Source organism: Gavialis gangeticus, unplaced genomic scaffold (genome assembly GCF_001723915.1).
Source record: "Gavialis gangeticus isolate Ggan-Ray unplaced genomic scaffold, GavGan_comp1, whole genome shotgun sequence".
NCBI lineage: Eukaryota > Metazoa > Chordata > Crocodylia > Gavialidae > Gavialis > Gavialis gangeticus.
This window is the reverse complement of record NW_017729032.1, coordinates 216,486,626-216,495,365: the sequence shown is the minus strand read 5'-3', so window position 1 is coordinate 216,495,365 and position 8,740 is coordinate 216,486,626. Positions and strand designations below refer to the sequence as shown.

General features: G+C 44.2%; 2 protein-coding genes across 2 annotated transcripts in view; both read left to right on the top strand.

Moving 5' to 3' along the window:
* Window positions 1-815: 815 nt before the first annotated feature.
* Window positions 816-8,740, top strand: part of MRPS6 (mitochondrial ribosomal protein S6) — a 76,730-nt gene continuing 68,805 nt past the window's right edge. Inside the window, exon 1 of the mRNA XM_019524492.1 lies at window positions 816-957. Coding sequence (XP_019380037.1) covers window positions 913-957 — 45 coding nt within the window. The 5' untranslated portion in view covers window positions 816-912. The remainder of the gene's footprint in view (window positions 958-8,740) is intronic.
* The window catches only part of SLC5A3 (solute carrier family 5 member 3), an 18,140-nt gene continuing 10,268 nt past the window's right edge, over window positions 869-8,740 (top strand). Inside the window, exon 1 of the mRNA XM_019524491.1 lies at window positions 869-957. The gene's annotated coding sequence lies outside the window, so the exon portion shown is untranslated. The remainder of the gene's footprint in view (window positions 958-8,740) is intronic.

The following is an 8,740-nucleotide window of genomic DNA, read 5'->3' as shown; positions in this document are numbered from 1 at the left end:
GGGGGGGGGGGTTGAGGCACAGGCTGTGCGCCTGTGTTGAGATAAGGGACAAAATGTGTGTGTGTGTGTTTGTAATAGGGGGGTGCTAGGGTGTGTGTGTGTGTGTGTGTGTGTGTAGCAGGGGGGGCATTAGGTAGGGTCATTGGTGATGTGTAGGGGGTGCATGCAGGTGCATGTGCACCCCACCTCCCCCAGCTGCTGACACTGCTGCGCCTGCCTGTGGGAGCTCCCTGCCGCCATGCCCCCACCCCTGCCTCTGGGGCCATGAGGCGTTCATGGGTAGGGTGACCATCATAGAGGACATTCCAGTTGTCTGCTGCGCTGTCCTCTGTTGACACGCAACCCAACACCTTTACATCCTCTATTTTTCTCTTGAAGAGAACAAAAATAGAGGACATACAGGTGTCCAATTTCGTATCAATATCGGACAGAGGACAGCCAGACTGTTCTCTGTGATGGCCACGCTAGTGTTAGGGTGCACAAGTGTGCATGTAGCAGGGGTGTGTGCCTGTGTGTAGGGTGTGTGTGTGCCCGCAGCTTAGGCACCTCCCTGGCCGTGGGTCCGGCGTGACGGGAGCCGCGGGGATGTTTCTGGAACACGCGGCCAAAGTGCCCCGCGTGTGTGTGTGTGTGTGTACTGGGCAAAAGAGGGAGTCCCCGCGCTTTCTCCCGGGCGGGGAGGGGCACCGTGGAAATTTCCACTTCCTGCAGCAGCAGCAACAACAGCGGCTCGCCGCCCGCTGCAACGCCCCCAGCGGGGCTCGGCGGGCAGCTAGCCTAGGCTGGGGGGGCGGAGCCGGAGGGCGGAGCCTGCACTGAGCCCAGAGCCGTTTAAGCAGCAGCGGCAGCGCCCCCGCCCCTGTGTGCCCGTGTGCGCAACCAGGCCCGCTACAGCCGCCGGTCGCCCGCGCCATGCCTCGCTATGAACTGGCTTTGATCCTGAAAGTCATGCAGAGGGTGAGTGCTGGGCCCCGCACGTCCCCTCCCTGCCCGCGCGGCGGCAACCGGCCGCTTCCTGTCACCTCCGGCCGGGCCCAGCCCGCCGGTACACGTGCGCGTGTCGGGGGGATGTATAAGGCAGGTGTTGGGGGTTTCTCTCGTCTCAGTTTCCTCCATGAATGAGTTTGAGTCAAGTTGCCAGTCGGGTTTAAGCTACATTTATTCCTTCCTTCCTTCCTCTTGTCCCCCCTTCCCGCCCCCCCATCCCCAGAGCACCTAGCCCCTGGTCCGGGCCCCTGGGGCCACCTCCGGTCGGCTCCTGGGCACAGAAGGACCCCCTACCCGACCCTTAGCCGGTGCTGACATTTGGTGGTAGCACTTTCCCCATTCTCCCTATGTGCCTGGGTTTAGGGCACCCTCCCACCCTGCCTCCCCAGTGCCTGGGGGGGGGGGCGTGGCTGCCCGCAGGCCTTGCTTGCCAGGGATGTATTTCTCCCACCTTTTGTGGAAAAGTACACCCCATGGGAGGCTGTCAGAAAAATTCCCACCCTTGCCAGCACCAGTCGAGCTCCAGGGATCCAGCTCTCAACTGCTGCCACCACCTATCTCAAGTTCTCCTCCCTTATGAGTGGGTGCAGGGGCGAGGTGAGGGGGTGCCCCTAAAACCCCGGGCAGTAAGTATGAAGGCAGCAATGAATGATTTTTTTTCTTTTTCTTGCATCTCTAATGTAGGCAGGACCAAGAGAGCACAGTGTGAGCACAAGGTGAATGGTTGGTATTCAGACTCCCAGAGTTGTGTGCGCAGCCTGTGTTTCTCTGCTATCTTTTGCTTAGCCTGTAGGACCTTTGCCTAGGCTCTTAATGCAGCAATTTTTACCATTAGCAGAGAGCTGAAGTTTGAATGCTCCCATCTGCATGCTCCCTGTTGTATTCTGGCATCTCTTGACGTGAACATGCGTATCTGTAGTAGGGCCATGTTGTTTACTTTTCTGCTCTTTATTTTCCCAGTTATTGGAGCATGTCATTGTGTAGAACATGCGCTTCATATACTGGTACATTTCCATTCATTTTGTGTGTAATTGCCACACCTCCTTTTTTTTTTTTTTTTAACTCACCATTTGTTCAGAGCCTATGCAGGCATCCCTGCGATTTGACAGAGCCCCCCCTAGTGGCCCCGTGCTTTGTGCCAAGCTTTTTTTTTTCCTTTTTTATTTTCTCCCTCCTCCCCTTGCCGGTCTAGCTACACCTTCCTTAACAACAAACTAAACTGATAAGCACTCTGTATCTGTGAGGAGGTGCAACTTCTCTCTCACCTCTCCTCCCCACACTTAACTGGCAAAGCTTCTTAGTGTAGACTTGGTCTTAATGTGGAGGCAGCATTTAGATTGGGGATCCAAGGGTTAGATGGGGAAGGGAAATATCACAAATTTGACATAATACCCAGATATTTGGGTATTCTGGCTTTTGAGGGATCTCGGGCACTTCTGTGAAGGAAGGGATATATTTACTGCCACACAGTGTTCCCCATCTGCATTTATATATCAGTTATATTGAAACACCCAAAATACTGACGCCATTTATTTTTAAAATAAGTGTAGCTTCTTAACATAATTTGCATACAACGTTTGAAATCTAGTTTTGGTGAAACCCTGAAATGTAGGGAGTTCATGTTTCTTTGTGTGGGGAGTGTGGCTGGTTAAACTTGACTTTAACTCCTTACAAATGTTGTTGCAGGTAGCATTTTGTAATGAAAGCTTTTTAAAGAGAGGTTCTGTACTGACAGTGAAGCTTCTCTAGGTGAGGTAGCTGAAGCTCAACAAATGTCTTGTTCTAACAAGTCCTATAACAAATGTTAATCATAGTTTTAAAGTTTTGTTTTTTAATGATGTTGTGAAAGGATAACTCCTTACATTAAGATTTCACTATAAAATTCAAGTTTGAGCTTATTATAAAGGGTTCTAAAATGATCTTATGCTACCTTTAATGCTAAAACCAGATACCATTTTGTTTGGTTTTTTTGGGATTTTGGTTGTATATCATTTGGTTTTCTATAATGTTCCTTCATGAAGCTGAGAATCTTTTGCACATGCCTTGTGGATTCTCACCAGGCTGCTGTTTGGATCCCCCAGGCTGTGACTGCTGTTGAGCTAGCCTTTGCCTTGTGTTGCTCTAGGATTAGCTTTCCCTTGGATTCTCTGGAATGCTTCCTGGTTGCAGGCTTTTTATCAGTTTCCCCTTCCTGGAAAGGGATCTTGTTGCATAGGACCCCAGGACTGGTGCTTACTCCTCCAGACTCCTATCTAGCATAAGTAGAAATCTAGATAGCCTGTATGAATTTCCCCTGCCTTAGTTTCGTCAGCACTTCTTAAGCATTATTTGAGTTCTGGTAGGATTCATTTAAAGAGTATTATACTCTTACCCTGCCCCCAATCCTTCTCCCCCCACAACATGCTTTCTCTTCTAGTGTACAGGTCTCTGTCTCCTGTGCGTATGAGTTTCCTTCTTCCTTATCTGGTACCACGGTTATTGGACCCCTTGTCGTGTGAAAGCATGTCCCCTGTCTTAGTTAAGCTACTTCTTTTTTCTGTGAGTCTCCCTGAGATCTTAAGTTTCTTATTTTGGGGGGAGGGGGTTTAAGACCCAGTGTTAATATCTGACTACCTATGTTTGTTTGTTTTCCCCTCCCATTCTCTGAACCCCATTCCCTTACAGAAAAGTTGAAGAAGAATGGTTTAATATAAGAGTTTTCAACCTTTTTTTAAAGGAGTGTATCCCTTCGGCTGGACATGGCATGGGACGGGGGGAAGTGGTGCGCTGTGGAGGCGCAGGGTGGTGGATGGTGGTGGCGGCCGCCATGTGTGAACTCCCTGCCCTCACATACTCCCTGGGGTGTTTTCAAGTACCCCCAGGGGTACACATACCCCCGGTTGACAACCCCTGGTTTAACATATGAGGTGGACATTCCTGTTGTCTTAAGTCGTTCCCATTTGAATGGGAACCCTCAAATTTCTCTCATGGCTTCTGCTTCCAGAGACATGACAGTATATGATTGTCTTCACGTAAGCTGCGATTGCCAAGAATACGGCTATATTGCCTCATTCATAAGTTGTATGTAGGCTTTATGACAACTGGGGACATCTCTTGGTGACTTCCAGTAGAGGTGTTGGAGGGTTTTTCTTTGTTAAAAAAGGAAATGCTCTTTTGTTTTGTTTTGTTTTAGAGACTGCTTTGCAAATTCACTTCCAAAACATAGAGGAAGAGGATGAGACAGTGCTGCTGTCTCCAGTTGGGATCCTTCTTTGTGTGAGAAACACAGAAGGCAGTAAGATACTTAAGTGTTACTGACTACTAATGAGACTGGAATATGTAGTTCCTTTTTTTTTTTTTTTTTTTTTTTACTCTAACAACACAAGGCCACAATAAAATTGGTAGGTTGAAAGACAAAGGAAGTTGTAATAGTTGCAGCTTAGATGTCTGAAGACATATGCCCTTTCCTAGAAAATTTAGTATCTGAGATTAGAATTGTTGTGAAGGTAAGTATAATACATAAAACATCTAAGGATATTTTACTTCCATTTTTTTAGAACTATATTAAGCGCAAATTATCTCCAACTGCCTCTTAAGTTGGGGATAATTAAATTTTCTTATGGACATCATAGTGAAGACTTCAACAGGAGAAGGTAGCAATATAGTCCTAATATGTTCCAATGTGCCACTGTGTACTTTGGAGAGGGGATTTTTTCAGGAAACTTTTGTGGCTCTTCTAGTCACTACTTTGAATTAGTGAGTGGTTGGAGGTGGTTTTGTCTTACACTAATGTAGTTCTGCAAACTTGCCACAGGGTGGCAGTGAGGTATCCCCATTGTGCAGCTGTTTGATGTGTTTAGCTGGCTCACCTGTCTTCAGTTAAAAAAATGTAAATGTTTTGAAACGGAACTGACTCAATAGTTTGAAAGTCAATTAATTTTAAAGATAAAGAATATTTGGGGGGGGTCAGTGTGTGTGTGTGGGTTGAGATCAGCTGGTGTGTGTGTGTGTGTGTAGTCAGTTTTTTATTTTTTCCTCCTTTGCACACTGCATACACCAGTGAACTTGGTATATTATGTAATTCGACTGTTTCAGCCAGTATATTGACTAATAGTGTGTAATACTTTTCAGTTCTGTAATATGTGCTTACACTTTAATTTTGTTTTTACTGTGTCTTTGCTTTCATCCAAGCAGGCTGGTGTATAGCAATACATTTTCTACCTGCTGTGTATAATGGCCGGCTAAGGGAAGCTAAGGATATAGGAAGTAGTGCTGTCTGACCTGACTATTATATTTAGCCACTTTCTAGGCAGTATAAACCTCTGGGGGTTGGGTTTTTTTGGTCATTTTTTGAAAAGATGGAAAAAATGAAGGACACAAGCAGACATACCTATATAATTTGTTTCTAGATCTAACTCTCCACTTTTCTCCTTTGTTAACCTCACTCTTATTTCATTATCCTGTATGCGTCTGTTTAATATATTTATGTTGTTATATACTAACTATAATTGGAGTAATATATTAAAACAGTATATATTTATTGTACGTATGTGTGTAAAATATGGCCTTTACTGATACTAACATCTTGCATTTTGTTAAAAATCAGGCAAGCTTTTCCCCCTTCTTTCACCTGCTAAAATAACCTAAGGTCCATTTTTTCTTCTCTTCAGTAGGAATATAGGCAGTGTGAAGAGTGTTTACTGTGGAAAGCAAAACTGAAAAAAATAAAACTAAATTCAGGGTCCTGAAGTTGTGAGTTTTTTGTGGTCATTTGTAGGAATGAATTCCCTAGTTTAGGTCTAGCTTGTGTGAGTTCTGTTTTCTTTTCTAATTACCCCTGATGAGCCTCTTGGATTTCTAGATCTGTATGCAGATAAACTTCTTGGGAATATTACCTTCCATGTAGAAATTCTTCTGAGGTCCCAGTGTGCATGGACCAAACAAATCTCTTGTTAAATGAAGCTATTTTTTTAAACTAAACCTTGTTGTGTAATGAAGTTTTCACATGCATTTAAAAAATACCTGAATTCTCATTCTGGAGCTCTAACACTGGCAGCTTCTGCTGAAAGGCTGTTTATTAAAATGTGTGTTTTTGTTGCTGTTGTTCTGGGTTTTTTTAAGTCACTCTTTGTGACTAATTCATTTTAGAGCTTTAGCTTGAGTGACAGCTATTCAGACCTCCCCCACCAGTCTCTAGTGCGGCTGGAGGACTTCTATTGTAGAAATAACTGCTTGATAAAGTTGTTTTTATGTGAGAATTATTGGGCATTTATACATGTGCTCCAGGAGGCATGGGGGGGCAGTCCCTTTAATGAATGCAGCTCTGAGACTGTGATAATTAAACCCGCCTGGAATGTCACATGTATTAGTGTCCCTGCGCTGAAAAATGGTGGCGGGGCACTTTGAACTAAAGCTTGTTGAATGAGCTTTAGTTTAAAGTACCCCACTGCCATTTTTCAGTGCAGGGACCCTGATGCACATGATGCTGGAGTGTGTTAATTTCCATGCTCCAGTAGACTTGATTCATCGAGTCCTCTCCAACACGCTGTAATTACAGCGTGTTGGAGAAGGCTGCCTACTTGTGCATAGGAGCCCAAGTTGCTGGGATGAAACTATCAGTCTCTTAATTCTCAGTTGTTGCATCAAAGACCAATCATGCCAAATTTTGTAAAGTGGAACCAAAGAACTGCACTTGCTGGTACTGCTAGAACTCTGTGGGGGAAGTTCACTCTGAGGGAATATTCCTCAACTAGTTTCTACTCCTAAGTGTTTCTCTCAAGAATTCAACTTAAATACAATTACTGATGCTATGAAGTAAACTAAAAGAGTTTTTCACGTGTGTTTGCCTCTAATACAAGTTTGAACTCTTGACTTTGGTATCACAATAACTGATAAAATCAGGGTTTATCCTGCAGGTAACCTGCGATACTGTCTTCTGTAAGCTAGATGATCCAAAGCTAGTTTTTTCTATTTTAATATTGTATGGAGTTCAGCTGCATGTGCTGGAAGAAAAAAAGTCATGGGCAATCTGTTTCCCAGGAAGGCATTGCTTGAAGAACAGAAAGGTTCCTTAAGTGAAGCCTTTCTAGGAATTGGTCTATTTACTGCTCATCTCTCTCTCTCTGTCCTTATGTGGTAGACTCTAATGACAAGAAATGGTTACAGAAGGTAGATTTCCTAACCTGGGCTTGTCATGCATCATCTTGCTGCTAGTTTGACTGTCTAAATGTTTGCATGAGACGCAGTACCTCTTGCTATACTTCATCTCTTCTGTTGTTGCTGCTGCCTCTTTTTCCCCTCACCTCTACATTTATTCAGTTATTCTGTCGGTCTACAGCTAATGTCTTCTACTGGCAATGCAAGCTTCTCTGCTTTGCAGGTGTGACTAATCCTGAGGCGGAGGTGGGGCACTTCATGCTCATTCACTCCTCTACAGTGTTAGCTACAACTGTCAGCAAGCTTGTAAACTGTAGTCACTGCAGGCTTAGCAGGGTGGATTCAGCCAGAGAATATGAAGTTTTCTCCCTGAGTGTTACCATGCTGTCCTGAAAATTCAGTAATGTATCTTTGGTAGTGTAACTGGTGTTGTAGCTGTGGTGGTCCAGAAATTATGTGGAAGGCAAGGATTTTCTTAGGGTGGAGTTTCTTATTGGATCAACTATGTAGGAGAAGTAGACAAGCTTTCAACTGCAAGACATTCTTCATCCGGTCACCTGGTCATGAAGAGTGTCTTGTACTGGAAAGCTTGTCTAATTCTCCTATATAATTGGTCCAGTAGAAGATACCATCCTAAGGAAACCTTTGCTTTTCATTTTTAACTCTTTTGTTCTGAAGACACTTACTGTACTTTATTAAGACTGGGGGCATTGCTTTACTGTGGAGTTGACTAATTAGCTCTGCTGTAAGGTGTCACAGTTTACACATGCACCTGTATTGGGATGCAGTAAACTAATCAACTCTGTTGTAGGATAGTACTGTCCGGGATAAGTACTATGCTACAGCAGAGTAATTGCATGTGCTCGAACGTATGTGTAGACTGTGACTGAGGCTGACTGGGGCCTGAGGTACTATAGTGCAGAAGCTGCTTGCTGCCTGGCCCTGTACTGTAGCACCCTCATGGCCCAGCCAGTCCCTCTGCTGCCTGATGCTGCTGCCCAGGGCTGCTCCATTTTTGTTTGAATTGCTGCAGTCCTGGGTGCTCGTGACGACGCTGCTCCCAGGAGGCAGCTGACTATTGTGATCTGTGCTGGAATTTATTCAGGCACGTTACTAGTGTGTGTAGATGCGCCTAATTTTTAGTCTTTTATTTGATTCTTTCCATGGCTTCTGTTGTGTATCTGAGAAAAGTGTGTTCTTGCAGCCTTTTGTAATTATTTGGGCTCTTAATATAAAACATTGTACTATAGTTGCATTTGAAAATGTAAAAAGATCATAATAAAAGGAGCAGTTCTATTGAAAGTGTTATACTAAAGAACTTGTAGCTAGGATTAATATATTTTGCCCATAACCAGTGACTTCATACAATTTGAAACATTTGGAGTATGGTGTCTTGTTTAGAATTAAATTGAATATGATCAGGCCACTTAAATTCCATTGCCTCTAGGAAGGGAGTGGAAATAAATTTTAATTCTTCCATGGAAGATTTTAAAATATATCTGTAGTCTGCAGCTTATGACCACGATAAATCCAGCACTACTGTAACTGGCCTTCTTTTTTCTGCCATATCTCGGTAGTGCCTCATCATTGACTCTAACTTGATCAGAATGAGGAAATC